Genomic DNA, 18,654 nt, shown 5'->3' on the forward strand with positions numbered 1-18,654 from the left:
TTGCTGAGATTGTGCCACTGCACTCCAGCCTTGGTGACACAGCAAGACTCCATCTCAAAAAAAAAAAAAAAAAAGCCAAAAAAAAAATCCAAAACAAAATAATAAACATAGACAGAAGGAACAAAAATTTTAAATCAACATTAATCAAAGACCATAGTAATACCTGTGGCTGTCAACACCTACCTCAGCCTCCTAAGCAGCTGGGAGTACAGGCACGTGCCACTATGCCCAGCTAATTTATTGTATTTTTAGTAGAGATGGGGTTTCAGCATGTTAGCCAGGATGGTCTTGATTTCCCAACCTTGTGGTCTACCTGCCTTGGCCTCCCAAAATGCTGGGATTACAGGTGTGAGCCACCACGCCTGGCCATTTTTCTCTTTATTTTTTGTTTTGTACTGTCTTTGAAATCTAGCATGTGTTTCACTCTTTTCACCACATCTCATGCATTTCAAGTGCTCTATAGCCATATGTGGCTTAGACTCTAACCTGTATGTGGCTTAGAATAACAATTTTATACTAGTTCTAATACAGAAAAATAAAGTTGGGAGGATAAAATGTGAAGTAAAGAGAGGGCTGGCTGGGTGTGGTGGCTCACGCCTGTAATCCTAGCACTTTGGGAGGCTAAGGTGGGTGGATCACTTGAGCCCAGGAGTTTGAGACCAGCCTGGGCAACATGGCAAAATTAACTGGGAGTGGTGGTGGGCACCTGTAGTCCTAGTTACTCGGGAGGCTAAGGCAGGAGAATCACTTGAACTTGGGAGGCGGAGGTTGAAGTGAGCTAAGATCGCGCCACTGCATTTCAGCCTGGGTGACAGAGAAAGTTCCTGCCTTAAAAAAAAAAAAAAAGGAGGACCTTTTCTTCCTTCATATAGATGTTAACATAGGCTTCCACTATGACCTCCAACGAAGGAAGCTTCTCAACTCTCACAGGCTCCTTCTCCTTCTTCTGCTTTCTCCCAAACCCTCTTCATCTTCCTCTTTTTTCATCAGGGAAAATCTTGTCTCTATTTTTTAAAATGTTTTATTTTGAACTAATTTTAGACTTACAGAAAAGTTGCAAAAATATTTCAGAGATTTTCTGTACTCCCCTCACCCAGCCTCCTCATGAAGTTAGCATGTTATATAATCAAAGTTTAGGCCAGCACAGTGCCTCCTGCCTGTAATCCCAGCACTATGGGAGGCCAAGGTAAGAGGATCACTTGAACCCAGGAGTTTGAGACCAGCCTGGGCAACATAGTGAGATCCTGTCTCTATAAAAATGAACATAAAAAAATTAGCTGGGTGTGTTGGCACAGGCCTGTAGTCCTAGCTACTCAGGAGGCTGAGGCGGGAAGATGGCTTGAGCCCAGGAGTTCGAGGCTGCCGTGAACTACGATCGTGCTGCTGCATTCAGCCTGGTCAATTGACTGAGACCCTGTCTCTAAAAAATAAAATAAAAGCAAAGTGTAATTATCAAAATGAAGAAATTAACATTGATATAATACTGTCCACTAATATACAGACCTCATATGAGTTTACTAGCTTTTTTTTACTAACGTACCTTTTCTGTTCCAGGATCCCACATTGCATTTAGTTTTTGTCTCTTTAGTGTTCTGTAGTCTGTGACCATTCCTCAGTCTTTCCTTGCCTTTTGTTGCCTTGACCCTTTTGGAGAGTAGTAGTCAATTATTTGGTAGACTATCTATCAATTTTGGTTTGTTTGATATTCTGTTATGACTGGAATGAAGTTACGTGTTTTTGGTAACAATATTACAGAAACGATTTTGTGTCCTCAGTGAATCGTACCAAGGGGTTCATGATGTCAATAATTCTTATCATATTAACCTTGGTTATTGGTCAAGGTGTGATGTGTAGAGCTTCTCCACTCTAAAATTACTATCTTTTCTTTTGTAGTTAATGAGTATCTTGGAGGGGATACTTTGAAACTGTGCACATACCCTGTTTCTCCTCAAACTTCTGCCCACTAATTTTTTTATCCATTGGTAGATCTTGACAGCTACAGATATTACTATGGTCTTTGATTAATGTTGATTTAAAGTTTTCCTTCTTTCTGTCTACATTTATTGTTTGAAATATTTTCTTCCCCCCCCACCCCCTCCGAGACAGAGTCTCACTCTGTCTCCAGGCTGGAGTGCAGTGGTGCAATCTGGGCTCGCTGCAACCTCCGCCTCCTGGGTTCAAGCGATTCTCCTGCCTCAGCCTCCCGAGTAGCTGGGATTACAGGTGCATGCCACCACGCCCAGCTAATTTTTATATTTTTAGTAGAGATGAGGTTTCACCATGTAGGCCAGGATGGTCTCGATCTCTTGACCTCAGGCGATTCACCCGCCTGGGCCTCCCAAAGTGCTGGGATCACAGGCGTGAGCTACCACTCCCACCCTATTTCTTGGAATTCTTCTGTAATGAAGAGCTGTTCCTTCTCCCTATATATTCAATTATTTAATGATTTCAGTATGGACTCCAATATTTATTTTATTCTATGGGATAAAATCCAATGCTATGATTATTTATTTTGTTGCTAACATTGCTCCAGCTTTAGCCATGAGGCATTCTTCAGACTGGCCCCTGTGTTCCTTCAAAAAGTCCCCATCTTTATTTGAGCACTTCCTTACTTTCAGACACCACAAGGTGTTCCACGTTCATATTGCGTGTTCCCTGTCCCAGTCCTGGAATCATCCACTTCTCTAAGGATCCCTGGTTCCTATCGGAGCATGTTAGAGGATACAAGATCTGGTACTAGGTATGCCATTGCTAAGTGGAGTGTCATTGTTTCTAGGACTTCTCGGCAGATAAGAGCTAGGACATACGTGTATGTGCACTAACTGATGAAGTAGTATATAATCAGATGTAGGATCTATATAATACAGATGTACATCAATAATACAGTTGTAGATCTGTATTATTGTATCTCTCTGCGTATGTCTATGTTAAAAACCATGAGTTTATACTGATACCTCTGATTCCAGTCCAAACACCATGATCATTCAGCCTTTTTTATTTGTAACATTGTTCATCTACAATATATTTATACTTACTCAGTCTATGAGTTTCAGACTAGGTAACCCATAATACCTCTGTGAGAAACACATTTACTGACTAGATTTATATTCATTTTATGTTCATTTATATTCAGCGTTTTTTGTCTTTAGCCTTTGAGCATCCTGTTAAGATACTGGTAGTTCTTTTCTTTCCCACCCCCTTTACTATGGTTTTGTTAGTAATTTGTAGAACACTCAGACTCATTTTTTTAGTGATTGTGTTCCATTTTTGGATTCGCCCTACATCCTGATTAATTTTGTTTATAGTTTGGGTATATGAAGGGCCTGTGAAATATTACCATCATTCTAGGAGTCAGAACTTAACAAAAGATAAGCTTAGAGAAATGTCACTTCCTTCTCATCCTTGCTCCCTGGCCATTTCCATTTCCTCCTCCTTTCTGCCCCCTGCCCATCCAGTCTTATAGATTATCAGTTTCTTTAATTTCAGGCCTATTCTTTCTGGATTTCTTTTGCAGCAATGAGCACACACATGCTATTTTCTTATACCTCCTTTTTTTTTTTTTTTCGTGAAGAGTTTCATTATGTAGTTACTCTTTGGCACTTTTTCTTTCTTTTCTTTTCTCTCTCTCTCTCTGTGTGTGTGTGTGTGTGTGTGTGTGTGTGTGTGTGTGTGTATGTGTGTTTTAAGACAGGGTCTTACTCTGTCACCCAGTCTGGAATGCAGAGGTGCAGTCTTGGCTCACTGCAGCCTCACGCACCCAAGCTCAAGCGATCCTCCCACCTCAGCCTCCTGAGGAGCAAAGACTAGATATGTGCTACCATGCCTGGCTATTTTTTTGTTGTTATTGGTAGAGACAGAGTTTTGCCATGTTTTCCAGGTTGGTCTCAAACTCCTGGGCTCAAGTGATCTGCCTGCCTTGGTCTCACAAAATGCTGAGATTACAGGCATGAGCCATTGCACCTCACCTGAGTTTTTTCACTGAGAGTGTGTCCTGGAAACCACTCCATATTAATTCATATGTATAAATACATGTGTAGTTTTGTTAGATAATATCAACTTTTCATCCAGGAGAGGGTTGTACCAATTTGAGTTACCACCAACAATGTGTGAGGGTGCTTCTCTCACAACAGTCTCACCAGTAGAATTTGTTGTCTTATTTTAAAAAGTTTTCTGATCCCATAGGTGAGAATTGTTTTTTTCAGTATAGTTTTAATTTGCATTTCTCTAAGTGTGAGGTTGCACTTTTAAGAATGTGTTTAAGAATCATTTTAATACCTTTTACTATGAATTATATATATGTTCATATCTCTTTCCCATTTTTCTATATGGTTTTTGGTCCTTTGTCCTCAATTTTTAGGAATTCTTTGCTCATTAGCTTTTGTCCGTGGTATATATTGCAATTATTTTCTCCCAGTTTGTCAGTTGTCTTCTGACTTTGGTGTTTTTTGTCATGCAATTTGTTTTTCTTTTTATATAGTCAAATTTATCAATCTATTGTTTATTGCCCCCAGATTTGGAGTTACAAAGTCTTTCCTTACACCAAAGTTAAAGAGGAACTCACCCGTATTGTCTTCAGGTGCCTGTAGTGTTTCATTTTTTTACATTTAGATTCTTGGTCCATTGTAGTTCATTGTAAGAATGTAGCTTTACTTTCTTCCAAATGATTACCTATTTGTCGCTGTACTATTTATTTAAAAGTCTGTCTTAACCTCAGTAATTTGAGATGCCACTAATGCTGAACTTTCTGTTTTATTCTATTTATCTCTTTGCCTATTCATGTGTTATAGGCGTCTTTGAATCACCTTTCTAAAAACCAGTTTAAAAATTTTCAGTACACTTTATACCCACCAGGATGACTAAAATAAAAAAAGATAACAAATGTTGACAAGGAAATGGAAAACTTGGATCCTTCATGCATTGCTGGTGGGTAAGAAAAACGCTGCATCTGCTTTGGAAAACAGTTTGACAGTTGCTCAGAAAGTTAAACAGTTACCATAAGACCAAATATGTCGCTCATAGGTATATACCAGAAAAAATGTAAACATGCCCAAATAAGAACTTATACATGGTTATTCATACCAGCATTATTCATAATAGCCAGAAAAGTGGAAACAACCCAAATCTCTGTCAACTGAGGAATGGATAAACAAAATATGCCATATCCATGCAAGGGAATATTATTCAACCATAAAAAGGAAGTACTGATACATGCGACAACACGGACGAACCTTGCAAGCGTTATGCTAGGTGAAAGAAGCAGACAAAAAAGACCACATGTTATGTGATTTCGTTGATATGAAATGTCCAGAATAAGGAAATCCTAGAGACAGAAAGTAGATTACTGGTTGCCAGGGGTTGGGGAAGGGGAGTAGAGAACAACTTAACGTGTATGAGACTTATTTTAGGGGTGATGAAAATGTTCTGGAATTGGATAGTGGTGATGGTTGTACAACTTCATAAATATACTAAAACTAATTAAATTATACAGTTTATATTTATTGAGAGAGATTCTCCTTCTGTCGCCCAGGCTGGAGTGCAGTGATGTGATCTCGGCTTACTGTAATCTCTGCCTCCTGGGTTCAAGCGATTCTCCTGCTTCAGCCTCCCAAGTAGCTGGGACTACAGACATGTGCCACCATGCCTGGCAATTTTTTTTTTTTTTTTTGCGATGGAGTCTCGCTCGCTCTGTCACCCAGGTGGAGTGCAGTGGTGTGATCCCTGCTCACTGTAAGCTCCGCCTCCCGGGTTCATGCTATTCTCCTGCCTCAGCCTCCTGAGTAGCTGGGACTTCAGGCACATGCCACCATGCCTGGCTAATTTTTGTATTTTTAGTAGAGATGATGTTTCACCGTGTTGGCCAGATTGGTCTTGGACTCCTGAGCTCAGGTGATCTGCCTGCCTCGGCCTCCCAAAGTGCTGGGATTACCGGCATGAGCCACCACACCCGGGCAAATAATACACTTTAAAAGAATGGATTTTTTGTTATATGAGCTGTATCTCAACTGAAAAAATATTTTAAAGGGGGAAAATATTGAAAGTTCATGCTTTTGATAAAAAAAAGTTCATTGGATCTGGCTTGAGCTTAAGGTGCACAGGGTTGGAGATGCCACAGACCCATGACCCAGAACTGCTGAGAGGCAGTGAATAGTGGCTCTTCAAGTGTGCAATAAGAAAATGGCCTCCAATTAAGCTACATTGCAAACAAGGGGAAAAAAACAGAAAGGAAAGAGTAAAAACGTTAGAGAATTTGTGGTGGAAAAAGTAGTAGATTGATACGTAGTGAAAGGGAAAGTGGCTATTTCTTCAAGTGGAAGGAATTTACAGATGCTACAGACCTGCAGATGGAAGAACATCGTGAAACAATGCTTGGTTACCTGAAGAAAATTTAGATTCTCCAGAGTTAATTGAAGCATTTATTAATTCCCAAATTAAGTAAAGAAAAGAAATTACAAAATACTGTATCTCACAGTAAATCTGATGACAGCGAATCCAAGAAGGAAAAAGATGCTGCTGAGAAACCAAGAGGGCTTGCTAGAGGTCTTAATCCTGAAAGAATAATTGGTGCCACAGACAGCAATGGAGAATCGATATTTCTCATGAGATGGAAAGATTCAAATGAGGCCAACTTGATGCTGGCAAAGGAGAAAAGTGTGGATTTTTCTTAAATTGTAATTGCTTTTTATGAAGAAAGACTAACTTGGCATTCTTGTCCAGAAGATGATGATGATGATGATGTGTGTGTGTGTATAATATAAAATATAAAATCTGGGTCTTGGTTTTTCATTTACTAGTGTGAAGAAATAACTACATTGTAATGAAAATCAAGTTTGATATGTTCATTTTCAAATGGTGTTGGGAGAGTTGTTGGATTTGTTGTTGTTTTTTTCATCAATAGCACTGGTTACTTTGAACGAAGAAACAAAAGCTCTCTGTAGTTGCTTCCTTTATCAGTAAAGAGCATTCGATACCATGGTATATTATTTGCTCTGCAGTAGAGAACAGATTTTCTAAATGTTGGGGGAAATTCTCATAGTCATTAATCATAACTTGGCTTCTCATAAGCCTGAGGATCATTCTGGTTGTTTTGTTTTGTGTATGTATATGTAAATGGTTTTCTTTTTCTTTAAACAATTGCCAAAACAAAATTCACAGGGAAGCCCATGTTTCTAATATGCAATCATTCTGAGCAACCCAAGGGATAAGTCACTTCCAGGTAAATTGAAAATTTTCCTGAAGCCATGTGTATCAAGTGAAATAAATGATTCTAATTAGTCAGGCAATTTAAATTGATAATTTAAAAGCATTTATATCTAAAAATGCAATGGTTTGTTAGCAAAATTCCTTAAAGAAAAATTTTATTATTGCCAACAACCCAGCAGCCTCCCTATCCAGGATGAGGAAACTAGGAAAATCCTAGTACGTTTTAATTAAACAAGACAGTTAAATGGGCATTTAAAAAGATTCTTTTAGTGAGCCATTTTTTTTCTTTCTTTTTTATTTTGAACTTTTATTTTAGGTTCAGAGGGGTACATGTGTAGGTTTATTATATAGGTAAACTGCATGTCATAGCGGTTTTGTGTACAGATCATTTCATCACCTGGGTAGTAAGTATAGTAGCTGATAAGTGGTTTTTTTTGATCCTCTCCCTCCTTACACCTTACACTCTCAAGTGGGCCCTAGCGTCTGTTGTTTCTCTCCTGGTATCCATGTATTCTAGTTGTGTAGCCCTCACTTACAGGTAAGAACATGTAAGTTGAAATCCCTGTTGCTACATTGACTAAAAGGTCATGATTCATGGAATATCTAAGATGTGGCTCATGGAAACTAATCAGATGGTTAGAGATGTTGGCAGTTTAGGACCTGCAGCTGTAAATGAGTGAACAAACTCTTGTAATCTAATCCAGTGGTCCCCAACCTTTTTGGCACCAGGGACTGGTTTTGTGCAAGACAATTTTTCCACAGATGGTGGGGTGTAGTTGGGGGTGGGAGAAGAGGATAGTTTTGGGATGAAATTGTTCCACCTGAGATTACCAGGCATTAGTTAGATTCTCAAGAGTGGCAATATAGATCCTAGATGCCTCACATGCGCAGTTCACAATAGGGTTTGCACTGCTACAAGAATCCAGTGCTGCTACTGATCTGACAGGAGGTGGAGCTCAGGCGGTGATGCTCGCTCTCCTCCACACACCTCCTACCGTGAGGCCCACTTCCTAACAGGCCACTGACCAGCACCTGTCCACAGCTAGGGGGTTGGGGACCCCGATCTAAACTATTGACTCGCATGTTTTTTCTTTACCTCAACTCATTCCTCACATGTACGCTCAGTCTTTTCAGTATTTGTTTTACTTGTTCAGCAGAAGCCAGGAAAAACAACTTGGTATTAATCAGAATGCTATCCAACTGTATATCGTTTATTATTTAAAATACTGGTGAACGATGGTCAATACATAGTTTCATAGTTTTATACTCCTTTAAACAATTCAGACACTTCCAAAGAATGTGATAAAAAGTAAATCTCTTTCTACAAAATCAACTACTAAAACATTTTTTTGTGAGTTTTGCCAGTAATGTATTTTTATAATGCCAGTATTTTCCCTTTTAAATATAAATGTAGGTACGCTCTACATTCTGTTCAGCAACAATGTATCTTAGTCATCTTTCCCTAATAGTATCGGCATGGCAGTTTCATTTTTTTAACAGCTCATACTGATAGATGGTTAAATGTATTTTAGCTCATTTTGCAATTGAAAACAATGCTTGGAGACCATTCTTTTTTACGTATATGTTTGTGAATCAGTGGGGTTGTATCTATAGGATGATTTCCTAGTTAAGAAGTTGCTTGTTTGAAGGAATTGTACATGCTATTTATTTGGATATATTTTTATTTTATTTAAATTTTAAATATATTAAAAAATCAAAAGGTACAAAATGTATACATCAAGGGTCTCTATTCTTCTCTGTCCTTTAGGCACCAAGGAATGAATGTTACTAATATCTTAGATTTTTTTTCTGCAAATATTTTATGATGTACAAGTAAAAGCATATATGTTTAAGATGTGCTAGCATATTGGTATGTATTTGGATTTTGAAAGCTATTGATAACTTAAACCCCAGAAATGTTGCCTGAACACTGAGTTTATTATCTTCTTCTTAAGTATTTTTTGGTACATACAGAATCAAGAACTCTCCAGATTATTTAAGTTGGCCTAAATTTTAAACCCATTTGAAAAAATTGCAGCATCAGCTGGGCCTTAGAAATCTTCAGCTTTGTTTGTAGTTTGGTGGGTGCTTGTTGTTACAATGGTCTCTTTGGCTCTGGTGCATACAGATTTGAGAGGCCCAGGACGGCAGGGGCTCAGGAACTCACCAGAGCTGGGCAGCAGCAGAACCCAAGTCTAGATATGGTTAGCTCCTAAAATTGAAGAAGTGAGGTTGGATCATTGCATGTGTCTTGGTTAGAAGCTACATTCAAACTGGTTTAGGCAAGAAAGAGAATTTATTGTCTCATATGACTGAAGACTCCAGAGTTTGATTCAGTTGCTCGCTCCAAAGCTGTCTTCAAGAGTCTGTCTTGCCTCTTAGTCCTTTGTGTGAAGAAATAATTACGTTCTAATGAAAATCAAGTTTGATATGTTCATTTTGAAAGTGTTGTTGGGAGAGTTGTTGCGTTTGTTTGTTTTCATCAATAGTGGTTTGTGGTTATTTCTTCTTTCTGTTAGTTTCATTTTTAGACAGGCTGCCTTTCAGTTAAGGCCACCAGAACCTTCAGGCTTACTTTCTGCCAATTTGTCAATCTCAGTCAAAGAGGATGCCTCCTCCCAATAGTTCAGTACAAGTCCTCCTAGTGTGTCTTAGTGACCTGACTTTGGTCACATGTCCTCTATGAACCAATGAATTACTAGAGCCAGAAGAATGGAATGATCTGATTGGTAAGGCCCTGGCCAGGATTTAGCCCCTGGAAGAGGGTATGGGACAGAGCCAGAAGAACAGAATGATCGGTGTGGCCAGATCCTGGTTAAGTGTTAGCCCCTGGACCTGGGCGTTGGTGAAGTGGTAGAGAATGTGGTTGTCACAGGGGTGTGTGTCTGTCTTTCTGGTGTTCACACCATCAAATCAGGTAAGGCTGAGAGAGAGGAGGTGCTTTCTCAAAGGAAAACTGGGTGGTTCTCAGAAAAAGGGAGAATGGATACTGACGAGACAAAAAAATAAGTCTAATTTGTTGGCGGTTTTCAAATTTTGCTTCCTTATCCCCTTAAAGAATTTTGAAAATCTGTGTACCTCTCTGTAGGTATTTAAGTTGACATGTGGAATTTTGTATAATTTTGTACACATGGATATTTTAAAATAAAACTGTTAATTCACTTCTTTACTTGTATTTAATAGAATGGAAATGACGTCCTTCCAACGTTTCTGTGATTGTAAGGCTGTAAGCGTTACTTTTTTTCTGGATTGAATTATTACTAATTATCAATATGAAGCTTATCAAAACAACATAAATATAGTAAAATTTCTATAATTGTTAAACATAAAAATAAAATTCTGGGGGGAAATAGGTAAGGATAGATTATGTAGTGCCTTTTAAAAGAGGTTCTGCAGGTATCAGTTTTAATTGTCCTTTGGGTTGATACCTTGGAGGTGAGGAGTTTTTAACCTCCTTTGGGGCAGTATATTATAGTTATGCTGTGTCACCATACACTTAGGGGCTTGAAACAACACCCATTTATTAGCCCACAGTTCTCTAGGTCAGTAAAGTGACATGATGTGACTGAGTTTTCTGCTCAGTGTCTTGCAAGGCTGAAGGTGTTGGCTTTGGCTGTGTTCTCATCTGGAGTTCTGGGCCGTCTTTTAAGCTCACATGGTTGTGGAAGAATCCAGTTCTTTGCCGTTGTCGATTGAGATCCCAGTTTCTCTGCTGGTTACTAGCTACAGGCTGCTCTGGTTATCAGCCAGAGGCTGCTCTTGGCTTCTGCAGGCCACACACATTCCTTGTCCTGTCTCCTGTATCTTCAAAACCAGCAGAGGAGAATTTCTTGTGCATCAAATCCCTCTCATACTCTGAATCTCTGACCTCTAGAACTTTAACCTTTAGGACTCATGTGATTAGATCAGGCCTGTCTGGATAATCTCCCTATATTAAGGTAAACTGATTTGGGACCTTTGTTTCATTTGCAAAGTTTCTTCACAGCAGGACCTAGGCTAGTATTTGATTGAGTAACTGGGAAAAGGTGTGGATGCACAGCAGGTCAGAAATCTTGGGGGCTTAGAATTCTGCCTACCACAGTGAGATTCTCGATGGGCAGGAAATATGACTTAATTTTTTTTTTTTTGTAAAGTGGGAGAAGGGCAGTTGCCTTCTTAGGAGGTGAATTTTAGGAAAGCTTACATATGGAAGTTGGAGATTAGGCATTGATTCATTTAACTTTCTGTGCCCATTTAAGCCTGTGTACCCCCAGGGATATACCTGTTTCATTCTGCAAACAGTTGCATCTGTGACCACAGACATACCTTGATGCTTGGCAAATAGATACATCAGAGCAGCAAATGGAGTTGGCATCCAGGGAGTTGGGGCTAGGAGGGTGGTAACAGTGACAACAAAACAGCCCCTGATGCCAAAGCAATAACTGCTTTCATGTCCTGTCTCCAGGCAGACTTTTCTCCTGGAAGAATATTTTGTTTCCTCTCTAGGGAATAAAGAAATCTGAAGTCACAGCTTGATGTTATCCTTACAGCTGTAACTGTTGCCTAGTAACAAGATTCCCCCTCTCCTTGCTTGTTACCAAGGAGAGGGGAGAAAGGTAGAGAGAAGCGCACTTCTGAACCTCTTGAAAGCTATTGTCCTTCCCACTCTCCACAGAACTCCTTGCTTCAGGGAGTTGAGTGGACTACCGGAGGCTAGCAGTTGAGGCTCCACAAACAGAGGACCCTAGTCCTTTTGCCCTGGGCTGCTTGGGAGGAGATTGAGAAGAAGAGCACTCATGGGGACATCTTATGGTAGGAACCACGACAAACCCCCCTTCTCATTTTGGCCTGCCCTAGGACAAACAGAGGATGTGCAGATGCTCCTGCACTTTGGGGCAGATCCCACTTTGCTGGATCGACAGTCTCGGTCTGTTGTGGATGTCCTGAAGAGGAATAAGAACTTCAAAGCCATCGAGAAAATCAACAGTCACTTGGAAAAGCTAGCTACGTGTTCTAAGGACCTATCAGGTACAGCTTCCAGTGTATTAACTTTTGGGGGGGATAAAACTGGTTCTGTGACATTAGATACAAATCCGTTTATCTCTTTTTGGTATATATATGGAAGTGAGACCTACCAATCTTTGGAAAACTTGTTTGCTTTTTTTTTTTTTTAAAGGTAGAATGAGACAGCTCTTATTTAGAGAGATGCTATGACATTCTGGGAACTTTTCCAAGTCCACCTTTGGACAGTGTGGGTGATTTTTTTTTTTCCCATGCATGTACACAGCAAAAAAAGGGAAAAAATTAGAATATGAGATAACAAAAATGAAGTCTATTCCTTAGAAACAATTATGGCCAACAATTTAAAATACGCATATGTCTCTATTTCTTGGTTTATCAATTTTGGACAGCATCTGCTGACAAGACCACATAAAAGATGAAGTGCTTGGCTGTGTCAGTCCCATTTGTTGGGTTTTGTCTAGTAATGCTATTTGTATTATTTATATTCTATTTCTTAACTCTTGAGATTTTCATGCTTCATCTACAGATTGCTTCTAAAAATTGCAAATTAGTGAATGACATTTGCATGGTAGTAAGATTATGTAAATGTTACTTTTTCTACAACTAGTAGCATGGGCAGACCCATAGAAAGGAATCACCAAATGTCCTGAAAACTTTGATCTTTAAATGTGATACTCTTTAAGCATCTCAGTTTAATGAAACATGTATATATTTTTATACTTCTTGTAGTTCTAACACTCATACGTGACTCCTATGGTACTGTTATCCACATAGATTTCCTCCTTGATATGTTGGAGTACTTGGTCAAGTAAGTTTTTCATGGAGGAGGCATAGATAGTAGACTTACAGAATTTTTGAAAATGTCTTTCTTTTATCCTCATATTGATGGATAATTTGTCTGAATATAGGCATTGTTATTTCATCAATAGTAAGTTACACTCCCTGCCTTCCCGCCTGCCAAATTTTAACTTCTTTGAAATGGGAATGTGTTTTATAATCAGTGGTATGTCATAGTTTAATGGCAGCCTTTTCTGTTTTGTTCATCAGTATCTATGCTGTCTTAGTTTTATGAAATATACTGTAAAACCTTGTTTCTCATAACTTTGTATAAATTATTTCATTATCTTCTAGCCCCCACTACTACTGATAGAAGTCTGATGTCAGTCTCATTTTTTCCCCCTCTAGAATTTTCTCTGTCCTTGGAGTCCTGAAATTTGCCTATATGTATCTAGATGTGAGTCCTTCCTCATTCTTCCGGCTTGGCATCTGTTGGCCCCTTGCGTTCTGTTTTCTTTTTTCTTTTTTTTTTTTTTTGAGACGGAGTCTTGCTCTGTCGCCCAGGCTGGAGTGCAGTGGCCAGATCTCAGCTCACTGCAAGCTCCGCCTCCTGGGTTCACGCCATTCTCCTGCCTCAGCCTCCCAAGTAGCTGGGACTACAGGCGCCCGCCACCTCGCCCGGCTAGTTTTTTGTACTTTTTAGTAGAGACGGGGTTTCACCGTATTAACCAGGATGGTCTCGATCTCCTGACCTCGTGATCCGCCCGTCTCGGCCTCCCAAAGTGCTGGGATTACAGGCTTGAGCCACCGCGCCCAGCCAGCGTTCTGTTTTCTTAGCCCAGAGGAATTATCTTCTATTATTTTGTTCCCATCCAAGTCTCTTTTTCTCTTTGCCACTGCTATCAAATGGATGAGCTTCTTGAATTTATAATATATGTCTCTGTACCTTTCCCTACCACTCTCTATCTCCTTTTCTCTTCCCAGATCTTTAAATTCGTCTAAAGCTTCTACTTTTATAATTCATCTTGTCCATCACTGCATTTTTTAATTTGGAAAATTATAGTTTTAATTTTGAGAACTCTTTGTGTTCTGATTGTTTCTTATCTATAGAAGCTTATTCATGTTTTATATTTGCCACATCTTCTTGAATTGCATTTTAAAAAGCAAATAACTTTTTAAAAAAACTTTCTCCTTTCTTCCCTGAATTATTAATGTTACTTTTGGGGTTAGTTGACTCATTTTCTTTTTTTTTGAGATGGAGTCTTGCTCTGTTGCCCAGACTGGGGTGCAGTGATCCGATCTCAGCTCACTGCAACCTCCCATCTCCCAGGTTCAAGCGATTCTCCTGCCTCAGCCTCCTGAGTCACTGGGATTACAGGTGTGCACCACCACACCCGGCTACTTTTTGTATTTTTAGTAGAGACTGGGTTTTGCCATGTTGACCAGACTGATCTCGAACTCCTGACCTCAAGTAATCCACCTGCCTCGGCCTCCCAAAGTGCTGGGATTACTTAAAGGCGTGAGCCACCGTACCTGACCTGACTCATTTTCTTGCTTCTCTTTTGTGCTATTCCCTTTCCCTAATTATCTTCTGATCTTTGGATGGTTTGTATTTATGATTGAAGGACTAGATTGATTAATACTTAATAGTTGGTTAGCATGCATTTCCTGCAGTTATTTAAATGTGCTTCCCTAGAAACACTCCCTCCCTTGAATGTGCAAGTGGGCAGCAAATTGCAGGCAACCTGAAGAGGGCATATGTTGGGGTCGGAGATAGTCTGTCAGGCTGTAGATGATTGCAGTTGCCGGAGTGAGAAAAGTTTTATGTGAGGGAGATTAAAGCTGCTTTTTAAAACACTTCTCCCTCAACTCCATTTCCCCGTTTATGTTTTAATTTTTAATTATTTATTTTAAAGGTGTCATTTCTATGAGACTGTGAGAACAGGAGAGAGGGGTGGAGCCCTCTTTTTTTTTCCCCCTCTTCATGGGTGTTCTTTCAAAGCTTTGACATACTGTGTTTAGTTTTTAAATGACCTCCTGTTTTTAGGAATACTAATTTCTTCTGTGAGGTAGTATAATGAATAGATTATTGTGGAATGCTTTTTGAGAGCTTATGCATATCATCTCAGTTTCAGAATGGTTTCCATGATTTGAGAAACTGCAAGTAGCCAAACAGGTCAGTAAATTTTCAGATTTTAAAAAAACAGCAAAAGAAGAACTACTACTTAGTGGTAGAAAATGGCTGATTTGTTTGCAACATATATATGTATATATTTATGTGTATATATATGTTTTTTAAGAGACAGAGTTTCGCTCTTGTTGCCCAGGCTGGAGTGCAGTGGTGCGATCTCGGCTCACTGCAGCCTCTGCCTTCTGGGTTCAAGCATTTCTCCTGCCTCAGCCTCCTGAGTAGCTGGAATTACAGGTGTATACCATCACACCCGGCTAATTTTTGTATTATTAATAGAGACGGGGTTTCAGCATGTTGGCCAGGCTGGTCTTGATCTCTTGATCTCAGGTGATTGCCCGCCTCGGGCTCCCAAAGTGCTGGGATTACAGATGTGAGTCACTGTGCTGGCCTGCACATTTTATCTTCTTTTAATTTTAATCTCAGTTCTTACAATACTGTGTATGTTCTATTTAGTGTTAAAGTCTTTGACCTAAGTCATTCGTGTTGGTTTAGTTTTTAAGGTTTTAGGTTTTTTTTTTTTAGTTTCCTTGTTTAATACAATCCTTGAATATCTGTTTATCCTAAAAATGCTTTGTCTTCTGAGGCAAGGTTCTTGCTCTCGCTTCTCTTCTCTCTCCTTCACCAGTTAAATGTGACCCGGGTTTGGAACCAAGAGAAAAGACTTAGTAGAATCTCAGCGTGTCCCCTTTTCACTCATTAGAATTCACCTGTACTTGCTTGGCAGAAAAGCATGCATGAGAGGACTGTGCATTGTTCCAGGCTTGCCATTTGGCTCACCAGGTAGCCTGTGATTGTAGTGGATGCAGTCAAGCCTAAAGCCTTCCATACTCAATGGTAAACTTGTTGGATGTTTGATTTCTGTAAAGTTTTCCAGACCATTGGTCACAAAGATTTTCTTGCTGTGCTAGAGGAATATTGAAAGACTATAGAGAAACGTGAGTGAAAGGTAGTAAAATAAAATCTATAAAGAGGATAAGTTAATCAGGAAGGGCTGGCAAGGTGGAGTCGTATATTTCCCAAAGTATTCTAGGCAGTGGAACTCTTTTTTTTTTGAGACAGAATTTTGTTCTTTTTGCCCAGGCTGGAGTGCAATGGCAGAATCTCTGCTCACTGCAACCTCCGTCTCCTGGGTCCAAGTGATTCTCCTGCCTCAGCCTCCCATGTAGCTGGGATTACAGGCATGCACCACCATACCTGGCTAATTTTGTATTTTTTGCAGAGATGGGATTTCACTGTGTTGGTCAGGCTGGTCTCCAACTCCTGACCTCAGGTGATCCACTCACTTCAGCCTCCTATAGTGCTGCGATTACAGGCGTGAGCCGTGGCTCCTGGCCCAGCAGTAGAACTCATGGAGAAGCCTAAAGCCTATGTGAACTCCATAGGTGATGATCTTCAAATGAAATTATATACTGAATATCACTGTTCCTTTATACATCCAGAGAGTTGTACAGAGTTACATGCATACATTTTGTTTCTAAGATTTTACTGATGGCACAAAGTTTAAAGCCCCACTAAGCGGGGGCTGGGGGATCTTTCTAGACCATGTCCATGAAGTATAATTTTCTTAGATGATGGACATGTCCTACACCTATTCTGTCTGATATGATAGCCACTCATCACATGTGACTGTTGAGCAGTTGAAATGTGTGTGGCTCATGCATCTGAAGAACCAGACATTTAATTTTATTTAATTAACTGTAATTTTATGTAAGTTAGTGGCCATGTATGGGATAATGTAGCTTTAGACTTTAGCTCCCAGAAGGTGTTTCTATCCAGAACAGTAGCTGAGGAGACTATGGGAGAATCAAAGGAGGAGGTGCAGGGCCATGGGAATGAAGGAGGATCCACTTTGTTTTTATGGACCTTAATCCTTCCCCATCCTAATCCATTAAAGGGACAGATGGAAGCATTATCTTTAGAAAGAGCTGCTGCTAGGGAGCTGTACCTGTGCCTAACATTTGTTTTTCGCATCTATGGTCCTGAGTACAAAATAACATTAGGATATGAGTTGTTTTACACTCAGATGAATGAACATTCCACTTTACAGACCATGATGAAAGATACTTTCTCCCTTGACTCTTCCTCAAGTTTGCTGTACCCATTTTGCTGATAACAGTGGTCCTCATCTCTTCGGATGGGGCTGCTTTGGCATCTAGGTGAGAAATAAAGGGTCTTGCTAAATATTTCTGCTGTTCTCTAAACCAGTGTTTCTCCATCTTAACATGTACACGAATGCACATTTTTATTCAGCAGATTCAGGGCAGAACCTGAGATTCTGTATTTCTCACTAGCTGCCAGGGCATGCCAGGGACCACTTTGAGGAGCAAGGCTTTAGTCCTAAATAGTCAAGATTACAGAACTGTCTTTATCCAGTTTTCACAGCCACCACCAGATGGCAGCATGTCCATTTTCTCTACCTGCTGTTGCTGCTCAGCTCTTTCCTTAGGACCAAGAACCACAAGATTGGAGCCTTTGTTTTCCTCACAGTTGTTTGTGATCTTCTCTCTGACTTACTAGTTCTTAGCCTTTTCGAGTCAGCTTACATCAGGCCTCCGAAACCTCATCTCTCTGGTCCTCCAGGGGGGAGCCAGCTGCTTTCTGCTGTGCTCAGCACCAGAACAGTGCCTGTTTTCAGTTAATGCAGACTTAAAGGATGTCTGTCATACTTCTTCCTTTTTATAAAACCAATCTTTTTATATATTTAGAAAATTTATGAAATGTAGAAAAGAAACTATTAATTCTCTGTAATTGTACCTGCCAGAAAAAAATTAATGTATTTGTGATATGGTCATTTAGTCTTACTCCACACATTTTTAGTTACATATTTATATTTTATTTTATAAAATGCGATGAGAATGTAAATTTAAATGGATAAAAATATGTGTAATAAAACCTAACAGTTTTGCTTTTTAAACCTTATAAAAAGATTTTGGACAAAAATGAAACCTCCTTTGAAATAATTTATTTCTATTTTCTATACTTCTGACTATGGTTGCAACTTCAGAAGAGCTTTTTAATTTGTAATTTCAAATCTGCATATATACACAGTAAGTCATCACTTAACATTATTAACAGGTTCTTGGAAACTGACTTTAAGCAAAATGATGTATAACGAAACCAGTTTTACCATAGGTTAATTGATAACAAACAAGAGTTAAGTTCTTAGGGCATAGTTTTGGTCACAAAAACATCACCAAACTTCTAAATAAAGATCTAATATTAAACATGGAAATAAATGTGAGCTATACATACATTTAAGAAACGTTAGTAAAAACAAGTAAGATATTTATTTACCCAGTTATTCCAGTTCAGTGTTGAAGGTGGCCAGTTTATTCTGGCAGCTCAGGGAGCCAAGTGGGAGCCAGTCCTCCACAGGATTCCATTCAATTGCAGGGCTCACTCATCACATCCACACTCACTCAGACTGGGACAATTGAGACGTGCCAGTTTACCTATCATGCACATCTTTGGGGTGTGGGAGGAAA

At 39.5% G+C, this 18,654-nt stretch overlaps 1 protein-coding gene and 1 pseudogene across 2 annotated transcripts in view; both read left to right on the top strand.

Moving 5' to 3' along the window:
• Positions 1–18,654, top strand: part of TRANK1 (tetratricopeptide repeat and ankyrin repeat containing 1) — a 119,076-nt gene that overhangs the window by 59,848 nt on the left and 40,574 nt on the right. For both annotated transcript variants that reach the window (XM_025377250.1, XM_025377251.1), the window contains one exon: positions 12,037–12,207. In XM_025377250.1, coding sequence (XP_025233035.1) covers positions 12,037–12,207 — 171 coding nt within the window. The remainder of the gene's footprint in view (positions 1–12,036; positions 12,208–18,654) is intronic.
• Positions 6,175–6,755, top strand: LOC112618363 (annotated as a pseudogene).

Source organism: Theropithecus gelada, chromosome 2 (assembly GCF_003255815.1).
Source record: "Theropithecus gelada isolate Dixy chromosome 2, Tgel_1.0, whole genome shotgun sequence".
Classification (NCBI taxonomy): Eukaryota; Metazoa; Chordata; class Mammalia; order Primates; family Cercopithecidae; genus Theropithecus; species Theropithecus gelada.